The sequence below is a fragment of the Haliotis rubra genome, unplaced genomic scaffold (assembly GCF_003918875.1).
Source record: "Haliotis rubra isolate DU_JTF1 unplaced genomic scaffold, ASM391887v1 Scf299, whole genome shotgun sequence".
NCBI classification, from domain to species: Eukaryota; Metazoa; Mollusca; class Gastropoda; order Lepetellida; family Haliotidae; genus Haliotis; species Haliotis rubra.
Genome location: NW_025766967.1, coordinates 538,340 through 557,792, shown reverse-complemented (window position 1 = coordinate 557,792; position 19,453 = coordinate 538,340). Strand labels below are relative to the sequence as shown.

General features: G+C 39.8%; 2 protein-coding genes across 2 annotated transcripts in view; both read left to right on the top strand.

Annotated features, from left to right (window-relative positions):
* The first annotated feature begins 6,124 nt into the window (after positions 1–6,124).
* LOC124282344 (dimethylaniline monooxygenase [N-oxide-forming] 2-like) lies at positions 6,125–15,242 on the top strand. Its single transcript, XM_046718310.1, has 7 exons — positions 6,125–6,132; positions 7,553–7,677; positions 9,041–9,475; positions 10,090–10,145; positions 11,764–12,154; positions 12,739–12,977; positions 14,901–15,242. Exons 1-7 carry the CDS (start codon positions 6,125–6,127, stop codon positions 15,240–15,242), a joined length of 1,596 nt encoding a protein of 531 aa, XP_046574266.1.
* Positions 15,243–19,102: 3,860 nt separating this feature from the next.
* LOC124282372 overlaps positions 19,103–19,453 on the top strand; it is a 35,525-nt gene continuing 35,174 nt past the window's right edge. The window contains exon 1 of the transcript XR_006900137.1: positions 19,103–19,199. The gene's annotated coding sequence lies outside the window, so the exon portion shown is untranslated. The remainder of the gene's footprint in view (positions 19,200–19,453) is intronic.

Here is a 19,453-nt window from a genome sequence, read left to right as displayed (position 1 = left end):
AACATTTAATCCTTATCATACACCCATATGTCAGACGAATAGCAGAGATTCCGGAATAAGAGAGAGCGTAAATTGTAAATGGAAATGGCCTTTCTACCCTGATCAGACAACTGCACCTGAGCCTGTTATTGTAATTAAAGACTTTCCGTGAGTAAGTAAACGTATCAACAACCTCAAGGACACTGCCAGTATAACACCAATGGTCTGACGAATTAACTTAAGCACCTCTTCTAAAAACCATTGTCTTTGTTTTAACAATGTTCACTTCAAGTTCCCAACGATTTGAATAAGCCAACGAATTTAACTGTGTTTTCAACAGATTCAGAAAATATGACAAGATCATCAGCGTACAAATGCAGAAAAATACTTACAAATTTCAACTCGTAACGTATGCATATATCTTTTAAGAAAACTTCCTCAAAATCACTTTCATAAAAAGAAAACACAACTGGCGACAATACCTCTCCCTGCATTAGGCCCAAACTATTTCTGAAATACTCACTATCATAACCACCGGTCCTCACACATGACCTTACATAAAGATACAACGGTTGAATAACTGACAATAGCCTCCCTCTGACACCTAATTTCGCTGAATAAGAGGTGCTTTCTATTGACGCACATACGCGTCATTCGCTGTGAGGAGCTAATTAATTATGTGCACATATGCGTCTCTCGGCCTTAATGAGTTAAGTGCACCTTGGTTGCTGGACAGGAACCAGTTGGTATTGGTAGTGGCGATGTATTGCTGGACGGTACAGCAATGGGAGTAAATCATGTGAAGTTTCCTCCACCAAATCTGCCCCATTGTCGCTTCCCAAACAGGGAAATGAGAGGCAGCAAGATATATAGATAGATCGATCGATCGATAGATAGATATAATAGATAGATAGATAGATAGATAGATAGATAGATCAATAGGGCTCTTCACGTGTATTATATTGATGGAGTCAAATCGGCGTCCGTCACAACTCAGTTAATCTGCTGAACCTCATTCACTCAAGTAATCTTGAATGAATTCCAGCATTAGTATATCAAGTAGACATCTGCCAACAATACTTGAATCTGGTTCTACAAACCAGTGATCAATATCACAAACCGAAACATGAGACTCATTCACCAGGTAATCAAAATTGTCTCGAGTGAAAGTGAAAAGAGACACTACAAACAACTATGGTTACACTGGTATTTACAAATTAATTTCAATTTGAAAGTTTCATAAAATCGTATTTCTATGTTTTATGTCGAGGTTTTGACAGCATGTCATTAACTAAGACGTCACAGACTGCCCCTGTTTGAAGAGGTCGTACAATGATTCACAATTCATCTGGCTCACCGGTTACACCTGTTATGTGTTTTTTTGCGCTAATTAAGTGTATTTGTGTAACGTACAATGTGATTGACACAATATCAAGTTCGTACCAGAACGCCAAACTGTTGTAGCGGCCGAGCCTCTTTTTGAGTCAGTGAGTGAGTGAGTTAATATTTAACGTCACATCGGCAATATTTCAGCCATATCGTGACGAGAACATGTGATATTGAAATGAAATATTTGTATATTATAAAATACCTGCCGACGAAGGACAGTAAAACAACTAGAATATCACAGATATGGATGTAAAACTAGTAATTAAGTCTAAAACGTTATAACGATAGGAGAAAACAATACAGTATAAAAATGGACTATAAATTGCCAATAACTGAAGGTAGATCACCATACCAGGGACGATGGGGACTTACATTACTTTTGCTACCTGCATGGACCCTAGTTGGATTTACACCATCCCTTCAGCCATTGGCGACAGAAGAGAAATCTAGCCATAAATTAAAAGCACACATATTCTACGATTAAAACCTGGTACACTTAAATTGACTAAATGTTTTGGGACTTACGTACCCTCTCAGGAGGACAATAATATTACAATACTTCAACCCCATTTGAGGGTACAGCCACTAACAATCTCAGTTACTAATTCAAACTACCAATAATAAAATATATATCTATTTACAAATCACTTAACAAATCTAATTCTTTTAAAAATGCAATAATTAAATGAGAACTAACATTATTAAAAACATCCTTCATAGTGTTTACTTTGAAATAGTTATGCCTTGTGATGGAATATTCAATGCAGTCAAGCAAGACATGCTTGACTGAGATTCTTTCATCACAAGGGATGCAAAACGGAGGATCTTCGCCTTTAAGCAAATATCCATGGGTATACCTTGTATGACCAATGCGACACCGCCGCATAATGACCTCTTCAAATCTGGACTGACAACCTAAGTAGGTGTAACCAATGTAGGGTTTTATTGCATGTAATTTATTAATACCTACTTGGGTGTCCCACTTCTTCTGCATCAGATCGCGGATGTAAGTTCTAATGCTTGCTTTGTAATCAGAGTATGGAATAAGAAGTGGTGTCACAGATTTGTTGAGTGCTGCCTTAGCAACAAGATCAGCCATGGTTTTCCCAGAAATGCCAACGTGGCTGGGTAACCAACAAAAGACGATATCGCATTGGCCAGTAGCAAGTTCATTGTACAATTCAATATTTTCTAATAAAAGTGGATGTTTGCAAGAAAGATTGTTAATACCCTGAAGACACGAAAGAGAATCTGAAAAGATGATATATTGTTTATATTTACGGTGTTTATTAATATATTTAAGAGCTGTTAGTATTGCGTTTGCTTCTGCTGTTAAAATAGAGCTGTTATTTGGTAATCGGGAAGATATTGTTTTGGATCCAATGACAGTGGCACAAGCAACCGCGCCACCATCCTTGGACCCATCTGTAAATAAAGATTGGTATGTATTATATTTAGTTTTTAACTGATTAAATTCTTGTCTATATTGTAATTCATTAGTTTCTGATTTTTTTAAAAGTGGTTAATGTTAGGTCGACTTCTGGCCTAACCAATTGCCAAGGAGGAGACGAAAGAAGACGGGAAGGAGAAATATGTTCTAGCCCAATGCCAGCAGCAGAAAGGAAAGGCTTCATTCTTATTCCCAGAGACGGAACAAGAGAAGACCTTTTGTCGTACAGTTCCTCATACAAGGGATTAAAGACACAGTTATATGCAGGATTCGACTGATTAGAATATAGTTTAGTAATAAACTGCAAGGATAATTTGATACGGCGTTGGTTTAGAGAAGGTTCGTCAGCTTCAACGTAAAGACTGTCAATGGGAGAAGTGCGGAAAGATCCAAGACAAAGTCTTAGACCTTGGTGGTGGATAGAATCAAGTATTTTCAAGTTACTTTTACAGGCTCCACCATATACGATGGCCATTCTCAAGTGACCATTTATGAATTTTATTTAAACACATCTGTAATTGTCTCTCGATGGTATGCATATTTGTACCACGACATGAAACGTTAAAATCATCCACAAACAAAGACCCATCTATTGAGTCATTTAATACTTTCGAGAGACTATTTATCTTTATGCTAAACAAAGTAACAGACAAAATACTACCTTGTGGAACCCCCTGATCCTGAGTATAAAGGTCAGACAGGGTTGATCCAACACGAACTTGAAATTGTCTGTCTGCTAAAAACTGTAAGATAAACTGAGGCAAACGGCCTCTCAAACCAAAGTCATGTAAATCTCTTAAAATGCCATGTTTCCATGTTGTATCATAAGCTTTTTCCAGGTCGAAAAAGATTGATACAGCATGCTGATTATTTACAATGGAATTTTTAACAAAGGATTCCAGCCGAACCAAATGGTCAATAGTGCTTCTATTTTTGCGAAAACCACATTGGATGTTAGTAATAAGATTATTGGATTCTAGAAACCATACTAATCTATTATTGACCATGCGTTCCATGGTCTTGCAAACGCAGCTAGTTAATGAAATAGGTCTGTAGTTTGATGGATCTGTATGATCCCGGCCAGGCTTAGGTATTGGTACAACAATGGCATGACGCCACGAAGGAGGAAAGTGCCCTGTTGTCCAAATATTATCAAAAATGTTCTGAAGTGTTTCAAGACATGCGTTGGGTAAATGTTTCAGGAGCTGATAGTGGATATTATCAGCACCTGTTGCCGTTTCATGAGCTTGCGCTAATGCAGTATTCAGCTCATGTAGTGAAAATACTTCATTATAATCTTCACCATTAGCAGAGTGAAAGTTAATTTTAAGTTTTTCGTGATGATCTTTATATTTCTGAAACTTTGGACTATAGTTTGATGAAGAAGAATGTGTAGCTAAAGTTTCACCCAACTTGTTTGCAATGTCAATTTTATCAGTGAAAAGATCGTGTCCATCTTTGAGATGATGAACACTAGAATTTCTACCTTTGCCCTTGATTCTCTGTATCATGTTCCACACCTTCGTCATTGGCGTACGGGAATTAATCTTTGATACAAAGTTCTTCCAAGACTGACGTTTACTTTGTTTAAAAGTACGTCGAGCCTTGGCATTGTTTATTTTAAAACTATCTAAATTGTGAACTGTAGGGTGACGTCGAAAGTATTTCTCTGCCTTCTTCCTACACTTCCTAGCTTGTTTACAAGCGTCAGTAAACCATGGTTTACGAACATGTGGTTTAGCAGAAGCCTTAGGAATCGTTTCATCGGCAATATTCTTCAGTTTAGCAGAGAACAACTCAATCGGATCTGAAACATTGACAAAAAGGTCAGATTTCAAGATGTCAGCACACAGTGTCTGAAATACTGGCCAGTTAGCCTGATTAAAATTCCACCTTGTTGTAGATGGGTCATCACTCGGGTTTATAGCGGAAAGTATTGTAGGAAAATGGTCACTTCCACGCAGGTCATCGTGGACAGACCACTTAAATTCGTTATAAATACTTGGGTCTGTGAGCGACAGCTCGAGTGCAGAATACGTTCCTAAACCAGGGTGTAAATATGTGACAGATCCATCATTAAAGATGCATAAATTATTGTTTGAAATGAAGTCCTCAATGATTTTTCCTTTACTGTTGGTATCGGCACTACCCCACAAAGGATTATGGCCGTTTAGATCTCCCTTGATTATACATGGTTGAGGAAGTTGGTCAAAGAGATCCTGAAGATCGGACTGCTGAAGAGCTGAAGAAGGAGAAATATACAAAGAACAAAGCGTAAAGGTTATCTGTAAATAAAGACGGACAGCAATAGCCTGAAGATTGCTTTTAAGAGGAACCGAGCTATGGATAACACCTTGCCTCACGAGAATAGAGGCGCCGCCAGTGGCTTTATCACCTGGAGATGAGAAAGAATGGAATGAATTGTACCGACGCAATTCAAATTTATCTGTACTTTTCAAATAGGTCTCTTTTAAACTAAAAATCGATGGATTAAAATCTTGTGATAATAATTGTAGATCATTAAAATTATTCCTAAGGCCTCTGCAATTCCATTGTATTAAATTAATAGAGTTGTTCATGGCGCTTCAACAGGGGATCTTGACTGCGAAGAATGTCTACTCCCTCGTCCTGGCTGTGAGGGAGTGACCTCCATATCAAGAGGTCCAAACGGATTATGAACCGTCACGGATGTTGACGAGGTAGATGGTACCTCTAAATGCTAATTTCTTTTCCTTATTTGACAAATGGCTTATGTTTCCTGGATTTGATTGTGTCTCTGGTTCTTGTTCTGTCTGTGAGGCAGATGTTCACGAACTTTGCTCATTTTGAGAGCACTGGGTGGATTCATCGAGTGTAACTTGTTTGGCCTTTACCCAAGATATGGCTGTCTGGCATGAAATTGAAACCTTTGTTACAGGATGATGAACAGGGGTAGAAACAGTGGCTGAATATGATCGAGTTGTAGTGGTTTGAGACTGTGCAGGTATTAACTTGTTGGCTTCTTGGTAGGAAAGGTTGTTAGTGATTTTGATTTTGAGAATCTTTGACTCGAGTTCAAAATTAGGACATGATTTGGACGATGCCATGTGCTCACCGTTACAGTTAGCACATCTGATGTCTTTTGTACATTCAGTGTTATCATGAGCCCCACTGCAACGGGAGCATACTGGTTTACGAGTGCATGACTTGGCACCGTGTCCAAATTTTTGGCACTTAAAACATCGCAGCGGATTAGGGATGTAAACATCAACTGGGATATTAAAGTAACCAGCTTTAATAGCTTTTGGTAGAGCCGACAGCCCAAAGATGAACAGGTAAGTATTTGTTTTAATTATATCTGCCTCCTGTTTTCTGGTAAACCGCTTAACAGCAGTTACGCCTTGGTGTTTCAATTCATCAACAATTTCTTCTTCTGTCATATACGCCAGACAACGAGATCGGTCACGGACGATACCTCTGCAAGAGTTCAATGTCCTGTGCACAGAGACAACAACTTGTGTATTAACAAATTGGTGTAATCCCAACAAGTTTACAGATTGCTGCCTCCGGGCACATTCAACAAGAAAGGAGCCAGAACGAAGACGTGTGACGTTTGCTACCTCTCCACAGACACCTTTGATACCCATGGATATAGCAAAGGGATTCAGTTTCAATGGACTACCATCTGCGGTTTCAATAACCAAGAATCTTGGCCATGAATCCACTACCGCTGAAGAGACTTCATCATTAGATGATGTTGAAAGGTGTCGACGTTTATTCGTTTTTGAACCAGGGGGAATGTTGTGAGCCATAGTAATATAATGATTTTCAGCAACCCTGATCTCAACCCGCCATCGAGTGTCAACAAGGACGATCCTGCAGTGGAAACCAAACTGCACGATCAGAGCTACAGGGATGCTATACTCCAGAAATACAGACATAAATAGCTAAGAAATCAAAAAGAAGAAGTGTCTAGCTGGTTCGGCCCTTGACATTCTTCTTAAGAAACTCAGAATTTAGAGGTCTATACCACCAGATTGGCCCATGAGCCACCGCCTTCTGGCATAGGACTCTAGGCAAAATGTAAATTTGCATTATTAAGGTTGTCACGGTCTTTAACCAACAATTTTATGTCATGATTAATCCAAATAAAAAGTTTCCATGCACAGGGCATGACGTGACCAGCCGATTGATAGAACCGGGCCAGTTCTACCACCCGTCTAGGTGAAGTAAGGGGCGAAGTGGTGTGTTGGGCAAAAGGAACACGGTTCCAGGCTCCAAGTGCCCTCAACCACCAGCCTCCCGTCCTCCACCGACACAGGGGCGCAACCCACGGCAAACGGGTTGGTGGACCAAATATATCCCCCCGGGTCCACAACGGGGGGTTGAAGGGCGCTTAGCGTTACCCAGCACCCACCACGAGGAGGTGGTCCTTCACGGGTGCCCCTCTTTTTGAGATTTTCACGATTTCCAGATTTCCGTTTGTCAAAGCATGCTGTATACGACAGAGCACGCTGCACGGCGGGTTTGCAAAAAATAGAAGGAGCGTAGTATTCCTTCCTTTTGCCTGTCTGTCGTTGTCTGTCTGCCCGTTATTCCTTCATCTTGTCTGTCTGTCTTTCCGTCCTTCTGTCTGTCTCTCCCTTATCATCACCATATCCAACAGAACCTAGCACACATCCCACATGTTATATGTCCTGGTTTGGTTAATCTCGATTGATGTAATGATATTCAATCAAACCTTCTCTCTTCCAGAAAAGCTATGGACCGAAGAAAGAGAGTCGCTATTGTTGGAGCAGGCCTCTCTGGTCTGGCGGCCATCAAGTCGTGTCTGGAAGAAGGGTTGGAACCTGTGTGTTTTGAACAATATGACGACATTGGTAAGGTGAAGCAGGAGTCTGAATGTATTTGGTTGTTTTACATTTCGATGCGAGGTCAATATAATGCATTAAACATTGATAATTATGCCACAATCATTCAAGCTATATGGATGTCGTCGGGTCAAATACACTTCTGATCAAAAGTAAATCACCCAAGAATGCCTTAGTGACCGAATGACCCGGAAATAGTGTGTTGAGGAGACGAATGACCTTGGTGACCAAAACATACAATTTAGACATTCCATGAATTGCCGTCATATCTATTTTAGCGGTCTTAATTTATATGATTCAAATATGCTAATGTATATTAACTTAACCAACTTATTGAACATATTTACTGACATGCAACTTGAAGGAAGGCAAAGTGCCTTCTATTTATCAGTTATCTCGAACTTCTATGTCTTTAATTGACTAGTTGTAGTAGAATGCCTTATGTTCCCCCAGTCTCTCCTGAACATGTTAATATTAGTACATCATGTTATTACAGGCGGTGATAAGATACAATCTTGAAACTAATCAAAGGAATTACCCATAAATAGTATATGATTTCAATATGAGTTTCATCAAGAAAGTGACACATGACACTTCAAAACCTGAAAGCGCAGCTAAGCCTAATTTTCAAGTGAGTGAGTGTGTTTTATGCTCCTTTCAGCAATATCTGTGGGTCTTCACGTAATGGGCTTCACACACTGTACGCACACGCTGAATCAACCACTTTAACCACTAGGCTACCTAACCGCCCACATGGTGTGTATCACAGCCGCCATATAGCTGGAATATTGCTGAGTGTTGCGTAAACTAAACTCACTCACTCGCCCAGTCCCTATGTATGTATGTATGTATGTATGTATGTATGTATGTATGTATGTATGTATGTATGTATGTATGTATGTATGTGTGTATGTGTGTGTGTGCATGTAATTCATGACCAAACGAAAAGACCTCAGGAACTCAATGTTTTCGTCTGTCTGTCTGTCTGTCTGTCTGTCTGTAATATATGTAATGTATGTAATGTATGTGTGTATGCGCTTGTGTATGTGTGTGTGTGTATGTAATTCATGACCAAACGAAAAGACCTCAGGAACTCAACGGTTTCGTCTGTCTGTCTGTCTGTCTGTCTGTCTGTCTGTCTGTCTGTCTGTATGTATGTATGTATGTATGTATGTATGTATGTATGTATGTATGTATGTATGTATGTATGTATGTATGTATGTATGTATGTATGTATGTATGTATGTATGCATGCATGCATGCATGGATGGATGGATGTATGAGTGTGGCGTAAAACTAAACTCACTCACTCACTCATGGTGTTAATCAGTGTAGTATCATCTTCAGCCGGTGTGTGGTACTACACCAAAAGAATACAGAGAAGGACAGGGCGCAAGAGCCTTCGATTATCTGACCACCAACGTCAGCAGGGAGATGATAGGGTTCAGTGACTTCCCTTACCCCTCAGACCTTCCGCCATTCTTGAGCCGCACCATGGTCTACGACTACGCCCAGAGCTACTGCGAGACGTTCGGTCTCCGCAAACACATTCACCTCCGAACCAGAATCGTCAACATAAAGAAGGCTGCTGACTACAACGTCACGGGAAGATGGCAGGTGGAGACAATGGATGCCCAGAAGAAGACGAAAACGGAAATCTATGACTTTGTGATGATCTGTTCTGGCTTCTACAAGAAGCCCCGTATACCTTCCATTGAAGGAATGGAGACATTCAAAGGGACCCTTGAACACACATACAAGTTCAGAGATGGTTTGCCCTACAAGGACAAGAATGTTCTTGTCATTGGTAAGGAATTAGTTTTTCATGTATTTTCAAGGCATAGATAGTCTTTGTGAATTCATTAACGAACCGGTTAATTATGGACATAAGGTCGAATACACAAAACTATTTAAGCACATTTTGGACGCAACAACTTTTATGCGCATTCTGCTTTGTTTCCAAACGGTTTAGAAAAGATGTGTCAATACAAACAAGTAACATGTTAATCATTTTGAACTGGAGGAAGAATAGGTTTAAACATCGATTATTTCAAGAGTAACGTTACAGGGTAAAGAGATTATTTTCCTCATGCTTCTTTTTGTCGCAGATGACCTTAGAATAAAGTTAATTCATTATCTATAACATCCAAAACATTAGAATTGTAAACATAATCTGAATATTTTTGTCAGATTGACAAGCAACAGCATGATAAATATAACTAACGTGTCTGTTCTCCTGTGGATAATTTGGTATTGTTCCAAACATCTGTAAGTATCTACTGCCATGTTTTTCTAACATACAAGGATCCCGAAATCCACATTTTAAACGGTCAAAACATCGGTAGAACCACTAAACAGCATGGCTGTACCCCTAAACATGCACAAGTTTCTCTGCAATATATTCCCACTTCCTACCCACAGGGAACTCCCATTCATCCGGGGATGTGTCAGTGGAGTCTTCCTGTTATGCAAAACAGGTACGTCATGTGACTGGATAGGACCAATTATATGCATTTTCATCTCTCATAATTTTAAATTTCCTTTGTCATCCTCATTACAATTGTCGTATTTACAATGTCAGCGTGGACGGGTCAGGTTGACCTGAGAGTACTGACTGGGTAGTGTGTTGTTTAACGCCGCGCTCAGTAACCCATGCTTGTCGTAAGAGGAGACCAACGGGATCGGTGGTCAGGTTCGCTGACTTGGGTGACACATGTTATCTGTTCCCAGCTGCGCAGATCGATCCTCATGCTGGAGATCACTGGATTGTCTGGTCCCGACTCGATTATTTACAGACCGCCGCCATATACCTGGAATATTGCTGACTGCGGAGTAAACTAAATTCACTTACTCACTCATGTTACAATCCTTTGAAGCAGTATTGTAACCATTTAATGAAAGAGATAATATAATGTAGGCTGAAGGCTTATATCTGGAGACAGGAGAAGAAATATGCCTCTCACAATATAATTATAAAGGACATGAGAGAATATCAGCAGGTCACAAGTTAATATATAGGGGTTATGAGAGAATATCAGGAGTCACAGGTAAATATATAGGGATCATGAGAGAATACCAGGAGGTCACTGGTTAATTTATAGGGGACCTGAGAGAATATCAGCAGGTCACAGGTAAATATATATGTGTCATGAGAGAATATCAGGAAGTCTCAGGTGAATATATAAGTGTTATGAGAGAATATCAGGAAGTCACTGGTTACTATATACGGACCATGAGAGAATATCAGGAAGTCACTGGTAAATATATATGGGTCATGAGAGAATATCAGGAAGTCACTGGTAAATATATATGGGTCATGAGAGAATATCAGGAAGTCACTGGTAAATACATATGGGTCAATATGGGTCATGAAAGCATATCAGGACGTCACTGGTAAATATATATGTGTCATGACAGAATATCAGGAAGTCTGTGGTAAATATATATGGGTCATCAGAGAATACCAGGAGGTCACTGGTTACTATATATGGGTAATGAGAGAATATCAGGAGATCACTGGTTACTATATATGTGTCATGAGAGAATATCAGGAGGTCACTGGTAAATATATATGGGTCATGAGGGAATATCAGGAGGTCACTGGTAAATATATATGGGTCATGAGAGAATACCAGGAGGTCACTGGTAAATATATATGGGTCATGAGAGAATACCAGGAGGTCACTGGTAAATATATATGTGTCATGAGAAAATATCAGGAGGTCACTGGTAAATATATATGGGTCATGAGAGAATATCAGGATGTCACTGGTAGATATATATGTGTCATGAGAGAATACCAGGAGGTGACTGATTGATATTATGGACGGCATGATAGAATATCATGAGACCACGGGTTATTTCTTTGGGGTCGTAAAAGAATATTAGAAGGTCATAAATTGAGGACATAAAAAAATATCAAACTGATATATTAACAAAGAAATGGTTCATGAATACAAGGCAAATAGATTAATTTCTAATCCAACTGATGACAAATGAGAACTTGTCGAGTATGTCAAGATTCAAGCACCCAACCGAACCAATATACTATGGTTTGCACACATATTACTGCTTCGTTTCTTTATTCGTCTGCAGGTGTATTACAGTGTAGGAGACGGAATGCTCTTGTTGCCATTATGCGTCAGAAACGGACAACCGTGGGACATAGCTGTCTTCAGAAGGTCCAAGATGTGGAATCCAACGAAATTCTTCAAGCTGGTGGTCGACACATGCAATGACCGTCTTGATCACAACAAGGCGGGAATCGCCCCCTCAACTCCCCCATCAAGGACCAGAGTAATGCTCAACGACAGAGTTCAGTATAAAATCATGAATGGACGCATTAAAGTTGTCAGTAGACTTATCCGTCTTGGACCCCACGAAGCCGAATTCGATGACGGCACTGTCCTGAAGAACTTGGACGCCGTTTTGTTTGCAACTGGATATGATTTTTCGATGGACTTTATGGATGAGTCATTTCAAGGAGGTAACTTTACGAAAAATGCAAATGTAAACACAAATCTGTTGGAGTCATCATTTAGAAAAGTCAAGCTTGAATTTTCCTGTTTCTTTTTTACTCGAATAGGCAATAGTCTAATGTCATCTTCTGGCAGTTAACAATTACATTCAATACAGAAAATGTCATGATACATATGTACAGAAGTAAGCTTGAAATGATCTCCTGACTGTGAAACATACTTCTTTTCCTCCACATCCTTATATTAGAAACTGTCCACGGTGGTCCGGTTTAACAAGGCTCGGATTCGTTTGAAAACAATTGTGTCAGAAAGCATTTTTTAAACGGCAACAGTGTTTGTCTTCCAAGAGATAGTTATACGTTTTGATCTTGGAGAAACATACTATACGCATGGAACAAATAAGGGGACACATGAAAGTACAAGTGTTCTTTTATTCTTTTCCAGAATTCCACCCACAGTTCAATACAAAGCTTGTGACGTAACCTGAAAAGAAAAAAGGAACACTTGTACTTTCAGGTGTTTCCTTATTTGTTTCGATGAGTATGTATAGATAAATTTTACTGTCCTTCAGGGAAGTAACTATTTGTTGCAGAGGATCGAAAGCTGGGTCTGTACAAGATGATGTTCCCCCTACATCAGCACCACACGCTGTCTGTTGTGGGTTGTGTGGACTCCGATGGACCAATCCCACCACTTGCAGAGCTGCAGAGCCGCTTCATTGCACTGGTGTATACCGGCAAGCTTCGCCTGCCTTCACTGAAAGCCATGACTGACGTGACGGAAAAGATGAACGCCGAAATCTTCGAAACATTTGGACGCTACAAATATCTGGTTGGTAAATATCTGGCAAATGTACCATCACTCCTATGTCTTATTGAACGACATTAATCCTAATACAGTCGATACATGACTTCCTATCTATCCAAAGAAAGCATCTGAGACAAGTTAAATAGAAATAATATATATAAGAGACAAACCACTATGCTTAAAGCAAAGTCTATTATATGATTCAAAATATATCATGATCATCATCAAATATATCATTGGTCACTTTCAAATAGTTATGACACCACATTTTTGCGACACTGTGAAGCTCCGGTAGCCTGTGTCGTAAACACATGCAAAGGCAAGGCAAGTGTTTATCTGAATAGACATGGGTACATGCAAGTGAAAAAAGCGAATTACATCAAACATTATTTGGTCACTGATATCTGTTTGCTATGTCCCCCACATGTCTACAGTAACAATTTTTTGATGAATCAGCTTCATTGAAATCCTCCTACATTGTCCTTCACAAGGTGTTGAATGTGGACACCAAGGGTGAAGGTCAAGAGTCTTGCCCAACATAATAGACGATCGGACTGGTGGAATGCTGACGTCTCCAATTTGAAGTCTTTATGCAAAGTAGATAGGTCTACTTGTCGTTTCTGTTTGAGGTCGGTGAATCTGTGGAGCGAATGGCTTCTTTGACTATAACTGAATAATATCAGACTCTCGACATCTCGACTCTTGCCATTTGCCAAGAACTGAGGACTAATTGTACTTAATTTCCATAAATAAATTGAGAACGATTATGTCTGTAGTCTTTATAGTCCATATATACATTGTAACTCCTGGTAACATTGTCATGGAATAACTAACGTCAACATAGAAAATGCATACAGTTGATATACAGACCCGAGTATACTACCAACAGTTTCCATAAAGTCTCAAAGTCTTACAGTATCCAAACAAAAGTCCTCTGTACGAATCCGTCATGGTTAATGCGATGATCAGTACAGTGACGTGTGAACGTCACAATCTGTACGGTCGACATTGAAACGTTTGAATGACCCAGTTGTAAGTAGTTTACCACCCTTGCTCATCACACTGCAGGATTGTCTCCTCAGATCTCTACTTCTCTGGAGATTCAACATTATGAACGGATAAAAGGAAGATAGTTAAAAATTAAACGCCCAAATGGATCTGTGGTACGGCAACATTTCGTCACCATCCAACGACATGCATCAGGTCGTGTCCAATTGTGATATGTCCGCCATCATATACATGGAAGCTGACGTTTTAAACCTTTTACAAAACGTTTTAAACAATTACATCAATACCCAAATTGCCACAAAGAGCCAAGGTTTAAAACCTTGAGGCAACATCATTATGCCAAACTTAACGTTTGCTCTGTATTCTGTGATGGAATTTGTCGGGATTATTTCAGCCATATAGCGTAGAGTGAGTATGGTTTTACTTCGCCTTTAGCACCATTCCAGCAATATCACGGCGAATATCTGTTGGTTGGTTTGTTGTGTAACGCCGCACTCAGCAATATTCCAGCAATATGGCGGCGGTCTGTAAATAATCGATTCTGAACCAGACAATCCAGTGATCAAAAGCATGAGCATCGATCTACACAATTAGGATACAATGTGTCAGCCAAGTCAGGGAGCCTGACCACCCAATCCCGTTAGTCGCCTCTAACGACAGGCATGGGTTACTGAAGACCGATTCTAACCCGGATCTTCACAGGTTCTCACGGTGGTGGACACTGGAAATGGTGTTCACACATTTACTCACTCACTTTTCCATGATCCCTTGTATGTTGTCGTCAGAGGTTTTAATTTGACATGGAGTGATGGGCATCCGTTGTCACTGCGTCACCGGTTCGTCTGGCCCAGAATATTTCCAGATTTGAGTATTTCCTTCCTCACTAAAAAAACAAACCCAACATATCAGGTACTATAAAATACATGTTATATATTTCAGATACACAACCTTCCTTACCGAGACGACATTGCAATGCAGATGGGCGTTGCCCCCTCCTTGTTTGACTTGATCAAGGCAGGTCCAAGACTCGCCTACCAATACTACTACGGACCTGCCTTCCCATACCACCATCGACTGTGGGGGCCGCATTCCTGGAGCGGAGCCAGAGAAGCGATCGACCATGCCACAGAGCACGGGCACTATGGCAAGCAAATGCGACATGTCCAAGTGCCGGACATTCCTGCAACAAACCGCTTCCTCAGATTCATAATTGTTTCTGCAATGATTCCCATGTTGGCTTTGGCCTATCAGAAGAGGGAGTGTTTCTGGCTGCCAGGGTGACTTAGTGGAATGCTATACAGCAAATAGACTACTAAAGGTCAAATTACCTGCAAATACCTCAGCGAATTATTTGTCTTGTATGATAAGACAGATGTACATTTATTTGTAAGCAGCTTAAGTTTTTGGAAAGAATATGTAAAAGTATTTACTTCTGGAAAAGGTACTATTTCCGACGCCGTTACCTTCTGCACAGAGTTGCTTCCCTTCATTAAGTCGATGAGTGTTAGATATTTGGAAAACATGACTGTGTTTACTGATATATATTTGAAGTATTTTACTGAAAATATGTTTAATTCGGCGCCCTGAATCAATTCATTTACAAAATGTATCAACACCAGAACACATTGTGCTATTGTGTATGCATAATTATACAACCTACTATATATCATTCGCATTATACAGGAGTATTACGTTACATTCAAATACCAGTTACTACCTGGTTCCGGACCTGACAGTTACAATATGTAACTCGCCAATCTGTAGCCTGAATTAATAATCGGGAAACATCAGGCAACTTGCTAACAACTATAGGTTTTCACAGGAGGTGTACCGTTCATTAACATGAGTAACCTCCCTTTGATTTATCTACACGATTGCAGCTACTATCACAACATCACCCTTTCATAGATATTCTAACAAGATTAACGTCCCTTGAACAGTGTACACAGTGAACAATAATTGACTTGAGTTTATTTCTTTGTTTTAAAGTGTGTTATTCCTCTTTTTAAAAGGGCAATTCTGAAGATCCAACACTGTTGTAGTGGGTTATGGTTTAGGTCTGTTTAAGATCGCAGAATACGCTGCTGGCTTTACTTTGAATAACATAATGTAAATATTTTAACACGTCTTACTCGGAACATAAAACAAATGAAAGAAGTTCTTAATGGAAACGATAAATAAAATCAACCACAACATTCATTTCTTAAAAACAGAAACCTGCTTTAAATGTTGCGTTCAGTTTACGTAAACATGTGTTACCGAGTCACTACATAGTTGTTAAACTGGATGCTCGTTTATAGGTGATCAAATCTCACAGACACGTGCGAAGGCAAATCGAATGTATAGTCAGTGTGCGAAATAGCCACTGGTTCGCTGGCTCGTGGCTAGTGAAAATCCATTTGGGCCAGTAAATCTCCACAGTTAATGGCCCGACTGCCTAGTGAATTTTCATGTGGTCATTTTATAAATATAACACTCTCTCCGACTTGTTAAGTTATAATACACTTTTAAATCATGCAAGATGATGGCCTGATAAAAATATTCATCATATTAGCAGCTTACCTTTGAGTAATATATTGCTTTGTTTCTACATTCAAAATTCGGGCTTGTGAATTATTTTGTGGGCTAGTCAGGCATAGCTAGGCCGACTGGCAAGCAGAACTTGGGAACTATCTCGCACACTGAATGTACATATGAGTAAACACGGGAACATATCGTACAAGTCAAAATAGCAAATTGCTTTAGACACCAGATAAACACGACACTCTCCGTAACGATATTAATGTTAGCAGAGATAACACTACTCCTAACCTCATGACCTAAATGTATTCTATGAAACTATACTACCCATCAAAAGTTTAGACTCATTTAAAGCACTCACTATATGCTATCTTATGCATATATATACATGGTTAAAGATGAATTTCTCCACTAAGTTAGGGGAAACAAATGGACACCTTATGCAGATGAACTGCACAAGGATCATGCATCAACTTGCTGAAAAGCATGTGCAAATATCGTGCATGTAAACAGCTGCGTTTTGGTGTAAGGTTTTGTTAAGGATTTGCCAATTTTCACTGAGTTTCCTCATTTAGTGAACTCATGACAATAGTCGTTTAAACGTCACAAATTTGTTGTACAATACATCAGTTTAAGTGTAAACAGTACCTTTAAACAGTATGGAATATTTTGAAAAATCTAGTTTAGAACAGTTGACCGAAGTAATGGACTACATGTACACGAGTGAGTCTAAACTTTTGATGGGTAGTATATTTAATCATGTTTGTCTTTCATAATAATCTGGATTTTGTTTCTATATAAGTAAAGTTAGGCTAGAATGCACTTTACCGGGCGCAGCCCTCGCTGCTCCCTTTACGATCCTTAGGGTTAGGGTTTAGGGTTAGGCACCCTTTATGATCCTTAGGGTTAGGGTTAGGGAACCCAAGCAGCGATAAATAATCTGAAAAAGTGCGCCCGGTAAAGTGCAGTACTCCCCAATGTTATTATACCCTTATTAGTTTTACTATTTACGTGGATCTTTCGAAATAAAATATTTCATATTTTCGAAAACGCTTGTGTTTTTCTTTAACATAATTCAGTTATATTTTATGGAATTGACGATCCTGTTGTGCTCTAACTGCTCACAGTCTACAGTGATGTCTCCACTCACCCAAAACAACCCAACCCAACAGAGTTCCGCCCCTTTGGCATGCAAGGAACCTATGCTCATGGGGTCAAATCTGGGTTCGATCTTGTTATTTGTCAAGGTTTCTCAGGGGCGGTGGGGTAGCCTAGTGGTTAAAGCGTTGGCTCGTCACGCCATAGACCCGGGTTCGAATCCCCACATGGGTACAATGTGTTAAGCCCATTTCTGGTGTCCCCCGCCGTGATGTTGCTGGAATATTGCTAAAAGCGGCGTAAAACCAAACTCAGTCAGTCGGTCAGTCAAGGTTTCTCAGCACCATACAAGTGTTAATGGGTTCTACTAACTTATATACACCTGAACCATGCATTACTTGCTTGGGCAGACACTTGTGTTATCCTGATTGGAAATATTCCCAGGAACTGATTGCCAGACTTCGGCGTGTGCAAAATACTGCTGCACATAGATGACGTATTCACACAATGGCTTCCTGTACAAGCAAGAGTTCAACTCAAAATCTTGACACTTGTCTAGAAATGCTACCATCAGCCAGCTCCTCAATATTTGAATGATCTCATTCAAAAATATGTAGCATTGAGATGACTTCGATCTGCCGACCATCATTTACTTGAAGTACCAAAGAACAATTTGAAAAAGTTTGCATACTGCAACTGAACCCAGTGAACATATAAGTGGAAAGGTAATTAAACAACGTATTAACCAAAAAAACGTTTACACTATCAATCATTGTGGATATGTCAATTATATCAATGTATTAAGCTTTAAGATTGTCTGGTCCGGCCTCAAATATATATTCCGACCACCGCCATACAGCTGGAATACTGCTGCGCTAATCGACAAACAAATTGAACTGAAATACAGTTCATAAGCATAGATAACTTGCATGGACTCTGCTTCAGTCATTTCACGAGTCCCTTTGCTCTTAATAGATCGTCAGATATATTTCGGGTTGTTTGGTTTTCATTTGGTTTTTCGTCGGTCTTCTCGTCACATGACTCCTCTATTCGCCGTACCTACACGTAACACATGTACATTACTAGCATGGAACCTCACGTATAATCTGCACTGTACACCACACTATGAAGTAACAATGCGTAGATGTATAGTCGCTCACGCGGGACGTTCTTAAAATGGAAAACACGAACGCTACCAGGAAGTCCTGTTTTAAGTAGAACGAGGCCACTTAACCTGAACAAGCTCGATCTACGTCAGTGTATTTATATCAGGATATCATCTACAGTCATACTATTAACATGGAAAACACTTGCAGCCCTAAACAAGGGCGACGCCAAAGATTTGTGACGACAATATGTATACTGACTCTTGTCATCTCAGCAGCGCTGAACATATCAATGATTGTTCTTGTTTTGTTGCATAAATTCTCTCGCAGTCACCCTGTCATCACAGCCTAGACATAGAGCATTGGGCAGGGATCTTTGTGTATTCCCTGTGAAACGCATAAGAGAGAGAAACGTACCTTGGCTCACTCCGAGTAGGCCGATGTGGTACTTCTTCAGGGACGTCGGATGTGCTGTCTGAGACATGCTGAGAGTCTAACACATCTTGTGAAACTTGTAAGCAAAGTGGTACATGTAATTAAAGACATATTTCGTATTAATAAACAGCCAACTATCATTTGAAGTTAATAAGAAATGCGTAACAGGTTGGATTTTGAAAACCAGAGTATGACTCGTTCTGATACCCGTAAGTGTCTTTCAGTTATGTGATAGTTTCCGAGCTTAATGTGTGGGGTATGCACAAGTGGTTCACGTCTCAGTCTTTGAAATGTACTACTGGAGAATAAAATGAGTCTGGCGATAGAGCATAC